The 15,518-nt window shown below is 45.2% G+C and overlaps 1 protein-coding gene across 1 annotated transcript in view; it reads right to left on the bottom strand.

Annotated features, from left to right (window-relative positions):
* Nucleotides 1-5,957, bottom strand: part of SLC22A16 (solute carrier family 22 member 16) — a 335,928-nt gene extending 329,971 nt beyond the window's left edge. Inside the window, exon 1 of the mRNA XM_086927382.1 lies at nt 5,752-5,957. Within this exon, the coding sequence (XP_086783508.1) occupies nt 5,752-5,801 (50 nt within the window). The 5' untranslated portion in view covers nt 5,802-5,957. The remainder of the gene's footprint in view (nt 1-5,751) is intronic.
* Nucleotides 5,958-15,518: the final 9,561 nt, after the last annotated feature.

Here is a 15,518-nt window from a genome sequence, read left to right as displayed (position 1 = left end):
GAAAAAAAATTAAACTAACTAAAAGGAGACCTCAGGACAACGGTCCCCCCCATCCCATCCACCACCCCCACCCTACACTTCAGGAACGAAAGAATCTGACCCCCTAACAATAATCAAGGTAACTAAAGACCAAACTAGAACGCTTGGGAATGGGAAAGCTTGGAGGACCCCTCCTAATGACAAGATGTCCATAATCAAGTCAGTTGGGAAGATAAAGAACAATATGAGTCTAAGCACAGTCCCCGACTGCGGAGGTAAGCCCAGTAGGCAGAGGCAAATTCAAGCAGGGTCTCTCAGGAGCGGCTCCGGGAAAGGTCCGTATCTGGGAGATACAGCAATGAGTGCCGGGGCTAAGTACCCCTGCGGTGCAGGTGGCCGGACGAGCCGGATTGCCTCCCAGCTGAGGATTCTTCGAAAAGCGATATTGACTGTCGGGAAGGGCCCAACGGGGAGTCTGACCAGGCACGTCTCGGACCACAGCGCCTGTGCGAGCGGTTGCGCTGAGGCCAGGGGGCGGAAAGCGCAGGGTGGACGGGCCGCCATCCACCTCCCCAGGAGGTGGATTCCGGTCACTGGCTCGCAGATAGCGCTCCTCTGTCACCCAGGTCCAGGTCTCAGTAGGATTGTCAAAGAACAGGGTCTTGTTAGCGAACACCACTCGCAGGCAAGCCGGAAAGAAGAGGCGATATTGGATGTTGAGTTTTTGTTTGACTTCACCGAAGGAGCGGCGCTGACCCTGGACCTCATTGGTGTAATCCGCGAAGATCATGATTGCATGTTTTTTGTAGCGGAGTCGTTGCTGTTTGCGGGCTTCATGCAGGATGGCGTCACGGCCCTTGAAGTTAAGAACCTGCATTATGGCCGGTCGGGCGCCGCACCTGGTGGTGGTTTAGGGGCGAGAAAACGGTGGGCCCGCTCAATCGTGAATCATGGGGAGAGAGAGCCCTCAGGAACTCATGATCGCAACCACCTCTCCAGGAATTCCACTGTGTGGCCCTGTTCTGCTCCCTCCGGAAAGCCTACTAGGCGGAGGCTGTTGCGCCAGGACCTATTTTCCGGATCCTCCGCCCGGCGGTGCAACTCTTGGGTGTGCGACTGGAGACAAGCCACCTATCCCTTAAGTTGCTTTATGTCGTCTTCCATGGTGGAAATTCGGGTTTCAGTCTCCTTGATCCGTGCCGTGGCATTTCGGAGGACTTGCTGGATGAGGGTCATGTCCACTCGCACCTCCGCGATTTTGCCCTCCACCGAGGATTGTGAGGCGTGGATGGCCTGTAGGATAGTGGATACATACGCGGGCGGTGGAGGCTCTTGTTACACAGCACCCCGGTCGCTCCCACATCCAAGGTGGTGAAACGGTCCATTTTGGTTTGGGTGGCAGGGGTCTTCGTCAGTCTCTCAGTTCTGCTCATTGTAGCACTCCACAGGGGACCCCCAGAGTGCCTGCAGATGGACCTTGTAGCAGGGGGCCGGTGGTCCTCCCCGGATGGGCCAAGATCAGATAGGGGGCAGCCAGAGCAAAGTAGGATGCCCACTCAAACCCGCCACCATCCAGTCTATATGTGCGGCTGACTCCACTTCCCCAGGCAGGATGGCCCTCCTGCAACAAAAAAAGGGGGGGAGAGAATGCTGGGCCAGGGCCGCAGGAAGGCTCCAGCCCGCAGGGCCCACAGGGTGCTCAGGCAGGGCGGCATTGGAGAGGCCGGAGGAGCCGGCGGAAGAGGAGCCCCCACGGGCCCAGCACCGCTTGAGGCAAGCGGCCGGCTCCACCCCTTTAGGCTACAAACCCTATGGGGGAGGGGGCCACTCCAGAACCCCGGCCCCAGCAAGATGGGCCCGTGGACCCAGTAGATGCAGGACGAGGGGCCACTGATGGAGGTCTTCACGTGCAGCTGGGCACCGCTCGACGTGTGCGGCCTAATGCACCTGTTGCCAGAATCACTGCCTCTGAAGATGATGGGACGGAACCAGGGCTTTGGGGCACTGCCAGGGGGATTGCCTCCGCAACCACTCCGGCGCTCTCCTCAGGCCAGGCGGGGATTAGCCGGAGGGCAAGAGGGTAGCTGAGGGGCTCAATGATGGGCTTCCCGCTGCTCGATGAATGCGGCTGATATCACATCTCAGGCCACCCCCAGCCAGTGAACCATTGTCTGCCGCAGGATGCCGCCTCAGGAAGTCATCAAGGCTCGGGGGAGCCGGCCCTGCTACCGCAGAGTTCAGGAGGGGGAGGGGACCCAGCCGGGCCAAACGATGGGTGATACTACCCGGGGCCAGTTCCCGCCCCAGTCAGCCTCCCCGCGCGAGGAGGGCCCCCAACAAATGTCCCTGCACCCCCTCTGCCACCGGGACTCACCTGCTCGATCGTCTGCCACGCCTCGGGTCGTTAGGAAGCAACAGCCGCCGTCCTCCAGCCCCTGCCGCCTGATATGCCAGCCGATGCTGCAGCAGCGCCGCTGGTGGGGGCCCGGAGCAATCCCAATCATCATCATAGGATCAGGCAACCGGGCCGCTGCACACTGGGCCCGCTCATTCCAGTGCCAACAGGCGAAAGTAGGAAGCCTCAGCCGCGCCCGCTCGAGCCCGGCCGGGTGAGGCGGGGAGAAGGATGCAGGTACCGCCGCAGGCCGGCGATTATTTCTGGGCGATCCAGCAGCAGAAGGGCTCCTCCGCTCGCTCAGGTGCGCGGGAAAGAGGCCAGGCGAAACACTCCGAGGGCGGCAGGCGTCGCGTTCAGGGCGAGGAGGCCACCATCTTGACCGTGAAGCCCGGCCGATCGGCCGCAGCGGGACGATGAAGCTCGGGATTCCGCACACCCAGGGCCTAGCCAGAGGGGACAACCAAATTTAAGACAGGATGGCCCGCAGAACGTGAGGATTGTGAGAGGATGGCAGAGGGGTCCGGGAGCACTCTCAAGTTGCATCCACCATCTTGGCTCGGTTGCCAACGTTTTTAGCCATGTTCTACACCAGCGTGGCTGTTGTTCAGCATGGCTAAAAAGTAAGTGGCATAGAGGAAAGTGGTGTGGAGTATTGTAGGGTGGAATGGCAAAGAGTGGAGTGGAATAAAGTGTTGTGTATTGGAATGGCATAAAGTGGAGTAGCGTAGTGTGATGTACAATGGAGCGGCGTAGAGTGGACTGATGTAGAGTGCACTGGCGTAGAGTGATGCAGAGCAAAGTGGTGTAGAGTGCAGTGGTGTAGAGTGCAGCAGCAAAGCATTTAGCGATGTACAATACAGTTTCTTAGAATGTAGTGGTGTATGGATTTGCACAGAATGCAGTGGTGGAGAGTATTTTGATATAGAGTACAGTGGCATAGAGTGCAGTGGTGCAGAGTAAAGTGGCAGAGAGTGCAGTAGTGTAGAGTGGTACAGAGTAGAATGGTGCAGAGCAAAGTGGCATAGGGTGATACAGAGTAGAGTATAGTGCCATAGAGTGCAGTGGTCTACAGTGCAGTGGTGTAGAGTGGAGTGCTGCAGAGTGAAGTAGTATAGAGTGGAGTGATGCAGAGTAGAGTGACGTAGAATGCATTGGCAAAAGAATGCAATAGTGCAAAGCAGAATGGCATAAAGTTCAGTGGCATAGAGTGCAATGTTGCTGAGTAGATTGTCCTAGAGTGCAATGGTGTAGAGTGGCATAGAGTGCAGTGGCGTAGAGAAGAGTGGTGTAGAGTAGAGTACACTGGTATAGAGTACACTGGCGTACAGCAGAGTGGTGCAGAGTAGACTAGAGTGCAATGGCATATGTGCTTTACAGTGGAGTGACGTAAATTAAGTAGAGTGGACTGATGTAGAATGCATTGGCGTAAAGTGTTGCAGAGTATAGTGGCATAGAGTGCAGCAACATAGAATTCAGCTGTGCACAATGCAGTGCCATAGAATGCAGTGGATTAGAGTGGTGCATAGCAGAATGCAGTGACGTAGAGTGCTGTGGTGCAGAGTGAAGTGGCATAGAGTACAGTGGCATAAAGTGCTGCGGCGTAGAGGGGTGCAGAGTAGAGAGGCATAGAGTGCAATGGCGTAGAGTGGTGCAGAGTAGAGTATAGTGGCATAGAGTAGAGTGCTGCAGAGTGCAGCGATGTAGTGCAGAGTAGAGTGGCGTAGAGATCAGTGATGGAGAGTGCAGAGTTGCAGAGTAGAGTGTCGTAGAGTGCAGTGGTGTAGAGTGACGTAGACTAGAATGGGGTAGAGTGCATTGGTGCAGAGTGCAGTGGTGAAGAGAGCAGTGGCATAGAGTAGAGTAGAGAAGCGTAGAATGGAATAGTGCACAGTGCAGTGGTGTGGTGTAAAGTGGATGGTGCACAGTAGAGTGCAGCGGCATGGAGTGGTGCAGAGTAAAGTGCAGTGGCGTGGAGTGGAATATGCATGGTGTGGTAGCACACTTCCAGTACAGTCAACACATTTTCAATTGAAATCACCATTATATTTGCACAAACATACAGTTTCAATGATAAAGGTATACAAAACACTAAAAGGATATGTGTGGAAATGTCATCATCTAGTATATGGATTTGTTTTGATTGTTTTAAAATATTTGTTTTCAACACATTCCAGAATTATCAAAAAATGTGCTTCATTTGTGCTGTTCTGATATATTCTGAAATACCTGCACAGTTCATTTACAGACATTTAAATGTTCTGTGCTAGGAAAAAAATAGCACTGTACAGCCTTCCTCAAGAACTCTCAGGAGCCAGCATGAGTGCTGCATAAATCCTCTCACTTTGAAGTTAGAGAAAGAAAAATAAACACCAAGCTCCCTGAAAGAGAAAACCTGACCATTTGCTCTGTCTGTAAATGCACAACAAATGTGGCAAGAGGAGAACAAGATGTAAAGGCCTGTTTACAGAAAGCGAGCACTGGTGGGCAAATACAGTACATAGGGTACAGTACATAGGGTTCGGACAAGGAAGGGACAAACTGGAGCTGGACAGCCTAAAACAAATAGAGCCGGAAAATAGACAGCAAGCTAATGTGATTTTAAAAGTTAATGGTAATCAAAGGGCGGAATGCATTCCCAGGTAAGCCTCGCAAATGTCCCCAAGTTGCCCTTAACAAAAATCTGTCTGGTAGGCTTCCACCTAAAAATCCGGCCCACCAGACCATAAAACGGGCCCCCACATTGACGTGTCAGACCAGCCCCTCGTGCACTGCCACACTACCCTCTAAGCCTGTCAGACTCTCCTCGAAAGGAGTAACTTCGCATTTTCTCCTGTGGACAATCTCTGTAGGCAGCCGCAGAAGACTAAAGAACACCAGCACAACGTGGCTAATTATGCAAATACCGAGTCGCCGACCAATGCGCGCAGGCTCTGAACGGAGCGCATGGAACTGCTGGTCCTTGAGCAGCTACGATGAGAGACTATTTAAGGAGTCGCTCTGCCTCAGCCAGTGTTAAAATCGCTGTTTGCTCGAGAGTACCGAGCAGTCCAGTAACGGTTTTGTGACAAGAAATATGGCTGCGCGTAATTCCGTTGTGTAACTTCGACGCACGTTTTGCCGCTTCAGTTAGCCGATCACGGACTGGCAGGGCGCCGCGGAGCTGGTTCCCCGACTGCGCAACTTAGTTCGGGCCCGGTTTGGTATCAAGCGGCTAACCAAAGTGACAGAGGCGGCTGCCCCCTGCGCTGCGTTCTGGCACGCGACCGCCCAACGGTTGATGATGTGTTTTGTTTTTTTCCTTCGCGTTTTGCCTCGCGGGTGCCCAGACTTTCCGTTCTATAGCGCTTTTTATAGAGTAAGAAAGTAAACTTTACCTTCCGAAATGTCCGAGGCGGTCGAAGAGGAGCTCTGTGTTGGCGGTCATGGTGTTGTCGTTACGGTAGCTCTTTCGGCGGCGGGACTCTTCTGGGCTGTGGGCTGTTTGTTGGAAGGAGGGTTATGTCAGCGGTGGCAGAACTGTGTGTGCCAGCGGAGCAGGGTGTGCGGGGGGAGCCGTGCCTGCCCTAGTCCCTCCTCCGACACCTGACCCCTACGCTACAAGGGGGCGAGTCTAGAAACGCGATACCCTGAAATGCTCCAGCTGTTCCCCTTTACGCTGTCTTCTCCTCAGGGCAGAAGAAAGCAGAGCTGACAAGCGCGCTTTGCAGACATGCTTGCGCCGAGCATGTGCTTCCCCACCCCTGCGAGTGGCTGATATTACAGGGACAGCATATCGCCTTGAGCACACACCACAACATTTCAAAATGCTTGTTGTAGAAAGTGTTTAGTCTCGCGCTTATCCGGACTGGATGGAACTGTTTTTCCCGAAACTGTCTTGCTATTTTGTCATCTAATAACTAAGAGGTAAAAGTGAGCTGTACTCTAAAGAACATAGAACACGTTCCTCGAGGCATCTTCACAATGTAAACATGAAAGGGCTGGGCCCATTAGTTCTAGACCTTTTCTAGAGACACGCTGCAATGGTTCTTTTTCTCAGCATGGAAGTGTAAAGGGGAGAAAAGTCATTATTAACAGTCAATAGAAAAGAAAAGGTGTCAGTACATTGAGTTTTCCTAAGAACCCTCTCCACCATTAATGGGACAAGTAGCATAAAGCCAATAGCGCAAAGAGCTTGTTCTAGGATGCTCTCTCTCCGAATGCAAGAAAAAAGTGGGGCACTTTCCCTAATTCCAACAACCAGCTACCCACAAGTAGAATTCCCATAGTGCCCCTTGCACATGCCATCCACTCTGGGTACAGTCCTGAGCATATTTTTCCACAGTGTTAGCCATGTTGACCACATTTCGTCCTTGGCTCCCAGGCCTTCTGGGTGAATCTCAATGTCCTTCCTTTATCAACCTAAGTCACACAATTGTAACTAATCTTCTCCTTGCCTACCTAGTAAAATAAAGACATTATGCTGCTGGTTAAATTACCCATGGAATCGGCAAAGCCGATTATCTGCTTAATGGGCTGTACATTATCTCAATTGTGCTAGGTAACCCTGGGCGTAGTCCGCGTAGCTTTGCAAAGTGCACTATGCAAACTGCGTAGTGCACTGTGCCAAATGCTGTTCGCACTGATTGAACAGTGCCGAATGCTTGTCCTCATCGTGCAATCAGTGCAAACCGCATCTTGCACAGTGTAAGCGGTCGTTTTCTGCCGCTCAAGTAGATTTCTACTCGAGCAGTAGTTTCTCATCGTGAGCAGTCGCGAGCATACCTGACCACCCGCATTGAGAATCTCACCGGGAGGTTTATTTTCCACGTTCCCGATTGGCAACTTGATGTTGCTGATCGCAAACGAGGAAAAAGTCTCGCCAGAATGTCATTTTGCTCTCTTGCGGTCGCCAATTTGACGTTGAGGACCGCAAGCAAGCATTAAATGACGGCTATGCTACGGCTGTTTGCACTGTGCTATATGCAATTCGCGTAGTGACGCAAACTACGCGAGCGTAGCGTAGTACTTCGCCTAGGGTTAGCGCTAAGTCCTTCTCACCCAAGATGGTGGCCGTCATCTAATTTCCTTTGATGCAGGGTGTTCTAGTATTTAAAGTTAGGGATTAGCGCACTTCAACTGTAGTTTTTGCCTGAGGAGGCAGTGTTTTCCTCTACACTCCTTTCTCGACTGAATTAGTTTGTCAGGAAAGTTATTTGGATAAGCTTTCAGTCAGTTTCCTGAGAACGAGGTTTAGTGAGATTACAGAGTCCAGTTTCCAGCCGTTTGAGCGGTGTTTTCCCTGTCTGTTTTTTTAAGTACTCTTTCCTTGGCTCACGCTGACTACTTGGGTGACAGAAGAAGTCTGGAGGTATTTCTTTAGCAATTTATTTACAGCGCTCAGCCCGAGCTCAGTGTACTTCTCCTGCAAGTGCATTCTTTATTCGCCATTTTCCAAGGAAGTCTGTAGCAAGAGAACATATAGACTAATTGTTTACAGAGACTATTAATTATTGTACATAGTTGCTAAAAGAGTCAGAGACAAGAATAGACTGCATGAACTGTTATGACAGCGTTGCTCTGAAACATTGAACTATAACGTGACAAGTCAGGACCTTTGAACAGTGAAGACTTGTTAGACTGCTGCGCTTTAGAAATCCTACATGAGTATTTCTACAATCAGCAACTGGTCATTCTTAATCATCGCATGTATATAGGAATATATATATTACCTACTGGCGGTCGCCAGTAGGTATATATAGTTAGGATTTTTTCTCTATGGGATTTTTGAAAATTCTATGTCTAATAACTTTGGCGTTTGTGGACGGAATTGGCTGAAATTTTCAGGAAAATGGAACATTTTGTTTCTGAGCAGCCCCTGACAATTTGGGGGGGTTTCATCAAGGGGGGCTGAGAAAAAAGGGGGGTCCCAAAACGCATTTTTCCCATGTTAATTTCCATAGGGCGGTTGGCCTCACTTTTAGCTCGAACGGCTGAATGGATTTGCACGAAACTTGGCAAAATTGTAGGGACTGTTAGCCTGATGTGCCTTTGCTAGGTCTCAATATATGTGCTCCAGTGGATTTTGAGTAATTTAGGTTCAAAAAAATATATATATCTGGGCGGAGCCTAACCACACATCTGATCTGATTGGCTGTCAGCACTTCATCCAAGAAGTGTTGGCAGCCATCTTGGGACCAATATACATGATAGCACCTCATTAAAAAGCATTGTAGTTAATAGAGGGTTTTAGGACTTTAGTTACATTATCAATCATTTGTTGATGGTACCATACTCGTTTTAGGAATTGTGGTGGGTTCTAAGGTGATTTTACCATGTGAAAAAACCTTCTGCTGTGATATCATGAATATTGTTTGAAAGAAAACTAATATCTCATGATTTTACCACAGTGGTTTGGAAGGGGATCTATAAGCTAAACTGAAAGCATATTTTCTGTAAATTCACATTATCTTTCTCAGTCATGTGAAAATGAAGTCTGACATTCTCAGTAAAACATGTACATCCAACAAGGACAGAGACTGTCAGTTGATTCCTTTGTGTTCTACTGCAGCCTCCTAGAGTGTTCTAAAGAACAACTAGAGCGCTAACAGTCCTACTTATTACAAAGGTATGGCACACCTGAAGCCATCTTGATTGGAATAAAGTGGTAACTCTTAAAACATTTAATTTAAAAAGAAACAACATGAAGGGGTATATTTTGCCATAGAAAGTATGATTAGCGCTGCAGAATGAAAAATTAGGGCACATTTTGAGTGACTTCTCAAATCCTTTTCTATTTCATTAAAACATTCTGACATGCAGTCTCCCAAAATGGCCACCAGAGACAAAAGAGCCCAAATGTAGCCCAAATATCACCCAGATGTAGCCCAAGTATAGCCCAATGACAGAATGTCCCAGAGTGTTCTAAAGAACAACTAGAGCGCTAACAGTCCTACTTATTACAAAGGTATGGCACACCTGAAGCCATCTTGATTGGAATAAAGTGGTAACTCTTAAAACATTTAATTTAAAAAGAAACAACATGAGGGGGTATATTTTGCCATAGAAAGTATGATTAGTGCTGCAGAATGAAAAATTAGGGCACATTTTGAGTGACTTCTCAAATCCTTTTCTATTTCATTAAAACATTCTGACATGCAGTCTCCCAAAATGGCCACCAGAGACAAAAGAGCCCAAATATAGCCCAAATATCACCCAGATGTAGCCCAAGTATAGCCCAATGACAGAATGTCCCAGAGTGTTCTAAAGAACAACTAGAGCGCTAACAGTCCTACTTATTACAAAGGTATAGCACACCTGGAGCCATCGTGATGGGAATAAAGTGGTAACTCTTAAGACATTTAATTTAAAAAGGAACAAAATGAGGGGGTATATTATGCAATAGAAGGTATTATTAGTGCTGCAGAAAGAAAAATTAGGGCACATTTTGAGTGACTTTTCAAATCCTCTTCTATTTCATTAAAAAATTCTGACATGCAGTCTCCCAAAATGGCCACCAGAGATAAAAGAGCCCAAATGTAGCCCAAATATCACCCAGATGTAGCCCAAGTATAGCCCAATGACAGAATGTCCCAGAGTGTTCTAAAGAACAACTAGAGCGCTAACAGTCCTACTTATTACAAAGGTATGGCACACCTGAAGCCATCTTGATTGGAATAAAGTGGTAACTCTTAAAACATTTAATTTAAAAAGGAACAAAATGAGGGGGTATATTTTGCCATATGAATTATGATTAGTGCTGCAGAAAGAAAAATTAGGGCACATTTTGAGTGACTTCTCAAACCCTCTTCAATTTCATTAAAAAATTCTGACATAGTCTCGCAAGATGGCCACCAGAGACAAAAGAGCCTAAATGTAGCCCAAATATCACCCAGATGTACCCCAAGTATAGCCCAATGACAGAATGTCCCAGAGTGTTCTAAAGAACAACTAGAGCGCTAACAGTCTTACTTATGACAAAAGTATGGCACACCAGAAGCCATCTTGATTGGAATGAAGTGGTAAGTCTGAAAACACTCAATTTAAAAAGGAACAACATGAGGGGGTTAATTTTGCCATAGAAAGTATGATTAGTGCTTCAGAAAGAAAAATTAGGGATCATTTTGAGTGACTTCTCAAATCCTCTTCTATTTCATTAAAAAAATTCTGACATGCAGACTGAAACATGCACTTTGAATACCAGCAGCAGACGTCCCTGGTGAGCAGTAGCTTTACTACAGTGATCTAATGTGCAACTAGAGTGCTAACATTCAGAATTTATGGCAAATGTGTGACACATCTGAATGCCTTCTTGATGGAACCAAAGTAAACAAGCATTGAAAATGCAATAGATCTCGCCCTCATTTAAGTTAAAGCCATTCTGTTTGTAATGAGGTGGCTTTTTAGCTTTGCTTTTATTAGTGTTTTTTCAACTTTCATGTAAATAACGCACCGTTTTCACCAAATCGACTTTGCCCAAGCACACCCTTCCCTTCGGCCAACAAATCCCAAAAATTCGGCACACCTGCCGATCCACTCTCCCTACAGCTCACCCAAGCCCCGTCCCTCTAGCGCAACTGGAACACCCCAAATTCACCTTCTCCATGCGCACCAAAAACTCCCATTGAATAACATGACAATTCGCTACTCCGCACAAAAATTGCTCTTTAAAGCACTTCCACTGCTCCGATCCGCTTCAAACTTGGCTGGACACTAGTTCCAGCGATTCCCTAAAATCTCACCAAAAATCAGCCCAATCCATCCACTGGAACGGGGACGAATTTCAACCCGAATACGCGCCCCCCGCAAACACAAAAAAAAGCCATAAAACGGCCAAATTTCGACCAAAAACCGCCAAAATCCCTCAAAACCTTGCCAACACCAATACGCACGAAACTGAACCGGCCCCTCAGCCCTAGGCTCCGGGAACCCTACTTAATTGACCCAAAAGCCCTAAAAAAGCAACATAATACACACGAAAACGCCCTAACAACCCTAAAATGCATATAAGTATATGTATGCATGCATTTATGTTTGTATTTATATGTAGATATACAGATGATATATGTTTATATATGTATGTATATATATATATTCACTGAAAAAACCATAGGCTATAGACCATATATAGTTAGGAATTAGCATTTACAAAACCTTGAAAATTCACTGAAAAAACCGTAGGTTATAGACCATATATAGTTAGGAATTAGCATTTACAAAACCTTGAAAATTCACTGAAAAAACCATAGGTTATAGACCATATATAGTTAGGAATTCGCATTTACAAAACCTTATTTTACTCACACAAAACCATTGAAATTCCATATATAGTTAGTTGCACTAACTATATATCGCGCACCCGCAATCCACTGCTGATGATGTCACATATTACATCATTCATGACATGGTCAGTGACATCACTGATGACATCACTGATGACATCTCAAATGACATCACTGATGACATCACTGATGACAACATCCAGTGACTGTATGTTTCTGTAAAGTTAAAATATGTCTTACATATTGAAGAATGAGTGGATGTATAAGTGTCTGGATGAAGGATTTAGTAGGTGCATGACTGACTGTATGAGTGAGTGATTAAATGTGTCTCACTGAGTGCATGGGTTAGTGACTAAACTGTCTTAATTTGTGCATCATTATGTCTGTTGTTCTGTAAACTGTTGCATGTGTTGATAAGTAGCTATATGAGTAACTATATGGGTTATTGATTGGTTGCCCAAGTATTTGTATGGGATACTGAGTGTGTGTGTGGGTGGCTGGGAGGTGTATGACTCTGTGCATAGATGTGTGAGCAGTTGATTCACTAGATGTATGGTTTCAAAAGTGCATGTGGAAACAGCTGTATGGGCGGTTGACTGTGTGCATGAGTGTATTGGTGAGTGAATGGATATCTCAGTGCTACATGTCAAAGTAAGTACATATGTAAAACACAGTACATGTGAGAGTTGACATATATAAATAACTGTGCATAAGAGCCAGTGAATGTGTGAGTGGCTGTATGGATCATTGTGAACTTGTATCAGGGATTGTATAAGAGAGTTAATATGTGTTAGTATATGTTTGAATAAGTAAAGTTTGTATAACTGTATAGTTGAGGAGATGGAGGTGTGATTGATTCTTTGATTGACTGACTAGGTGTGTGAGTAACTCCATGGATGAGTGACAGTCTGTGAGTGTCTGTTTACACTGATTGTATCTAAGGTTATATTAGAGTCTGAAGAGGTTCATCGTATTATCACATGAATGATATCATCAGTGATGTGATCAGTAATGTCAAATGAGATGTCATCAGTGATGTCATCAGTGATGTCATTTGAGATGTCATCAGTGATGTCATTTGAGATGTCATCAGTGATGTCATCAGTGATGTCACTGACCATGTCATGAATGATGTAATATGTGACATCATCAGCAGTGGATTGCGGGTGCGCGATATATAGTTAGTGCAACTAACTATATATGGAATTTCAATGGTTTTGTGTGAGTAAAATAAGGTTTTGTAAATGCGAATTCCTAACTATATATGGTCTATAACCTATGGTTTTTTCAGTGAATTTTCAAGGTTTTGTAAATGCTAATTCCTAACTATATATGGTCTATAACCTACGGTTTTTTCAGTGAATATATATATATATATATATTACCTACTGGCGGTCGCCAGTAGGTATATATAGTTAGGACCTAGTTACCATAGGAAATTCCGAACATTCTATTGGGAATAACTTTGGCGCCGATTGAGGGATCTGCCTATATCTTTCCTTAAATTTATCTCGCTGCGCTCCGCTCCTTCCCTGAAAGTTTTGGGGGGATTTGTCAAGCGGGGGCAGAGAAAAAAGCGGGTCCCAAAACGTGTTTTCCCCATGTTAATTTCCATAGGGACATTCTGACAAGGCTACAGCTTTAACGGCTGAACGGAATTACACCAGATTTGGCAAAATGATAGGGACTGGTATGCAGCAGTGCCCTTTGTATGTTTGGTGTAAATCCCTCCAGTAGTTTTTGAGAAAATTGAATGTGAAATTGAGTCAAATGCAATTTTCTATAGGACCTTTAGACACAGCTACAGCCCGAACGTCTGAATGGAATTACTGCAAACTTGGCAAAATGGTAGAGCCTTGTATGCAGAAGTGCCTTTTGTATATTTGGTGAAAATCCCTTCGTAATTGTTGAGAAAATCGACTTTTTTCAAATTATATATCTATAAGAGGGACACGGAGCGCTCATGGGCGTGCACCGTCCTTGCACGTGCGCGGACATTAGCGCGCGCACGGAATTGTGATTGGTTGTTGGACGTCTGTCAACATTCTAGTCAGTCGAAATGAGGAAGTGTTGTCCGCCATCTTGTTTTTGTGGCAGATGCTAGTGGTTGTAAACAGAAGTGTCATAGTTGACAAGGAGGCAGGGAAGAGATTCCTGAGCCCCCCAGGTTTTGTCATGGGGTCTGTAAAGGACCCCGAATGTTGAAAAAAACCCATTTTTTTAAAAAAATCGCGGGGTCCGTGCACCGTGCGCGGACTGCGGCTCAAAAAGACAAAAAGAAATACATTAAAATAACAAGTTTCAGTGTTTAGATGTTGGTTGAGTGCAACATTGAGTGAAGACTCTTTCACCTTTGGGTTTAGGTAGTGTTTTGTGGAGAGTTAGTATGGTAATTGGTAGATAGCATTGGGGTTAGGTTGAAGATTATGTGAGTTTGAAAGTGTTGATAATTTGAACCAATTAAAATGTTATTCTGGTTTTGATTTTGTGTGTGATAAAATTTGATTGGCTGGGTATCTGAATATGTATGAGAAATGAGAGGGAAACACAGCCATTTTGAGATTTTAGTGTTTGAGGTATACTTCTGAGGTGTGAGATTGAGACAGAATTTACTGTTCAACAGTTTTGTAGAAGGTGAGTTGTTAATTTGTAAGGAGAACTCTGTTGTTCACTTTAAGTTTATAGGAAAAATGTTTTCTGTTAGTTATTTAATGTTTTTTTGATATACTTAAGGATTGAGTTGGGCAACATCAGATGAAGTGGTTTATATTTTTAATTCTTGTTTGATACTATACACTGTCCAGGGAAACACGGCCATTTTGTGACTATAGTGTCTGAGGTAGTTTTGTGAGGAAATTTTGGTGCTCAATTTGTGGTGTGAGATTTACACAGTAGTGACTCTTCTAATAGAATTTAATAGTTTTTCTCTGCCCTATCTCACTCTTCCCCTGCACCATCTCACTGTCTTTCTCTTTCTTTTAATAGTATACTAACATCAATAATGGCTGAAAATGAAGAGTCATTTGTCATCGTTATAGAAATTTTTGTGACTGTTATTGAGGATGATCATGCAGTAAGCGCTAATTCTCTTTCTTTTAATAGTATACTAACATAAAATGATGAATGAAAATGAGGAGCCTACCAACATCTTCTTTGAAATAACAGCAACGTTTATTGAGGCAACTTGTTCTGTGGTGTTTTTTGATCCTGTAGATGAAACAAATCATGAAGAACATGAAGGAGATATCGTGGAAGATTTTTTTGATGAAACAGTAGATATGGAATTAATGGAATGTGTAGACATTGTTGAGTTTGACCAATCATGTTCAGAGACTTTGACGGATGAAGTTCCTGATGAAGAAATCCTACAAGTTCTTTTAGATTATGAAAATTCTGAAAAATAAATTTTAATTTAGTAAAGAAAAATTGTTTTGAAAATGATACTTATTTAAATTTAATTTATGAGGTAGTAGCAAAGTGATACAATTTTGTGTTCTTCGTGTCCTGCATCCTTTCTCTCACTGACTGCCTCTGATGCATTAGTTTACAACATAAGTAAGTATATATAAGTGTGTTTCACCAGAGTAGGAACTCATGACTCCCTACGCCAATTCTGACCACACATTGAGAAAGGAAGGAATGATGTGAACAAATCTGTTTCTGCTTTCCTGAAAGACTACAGTATGGATTCAATATACCACATTAACTTGCATTACAACATACAAGGTATCTACAGAGGAGACGATGTCCATTTCCATTTAGTTTTATTTAAAAAAAAAAAATCCAATAGGTCCGCGCACCGTGAGTGCTCGGTAAATGCACGGTGCGCGAACCCTATCGCCGCCATTTTGTGATTTCAGAAGAGAGTGAAAAATATAACTTAA

Source organism: Lissotriton vulgaris, chromosome 6 (assembly GCF_964263255.1).
Source record: "Lissotriton vulgaris chromosome 6, aLisVul1.2, whole genome shotgun sequence".
Classification (NCBI taxonomy): domain Eukaryota; kingdom Metazoa; phylum Chordata; class Amphibia; order Caudata; family Salamandridae; genus Lissotriton; species Lissotriton vulgaris.
This window is presented reverse-complemented; position numbering and strand designations above follow the sequence as displayed.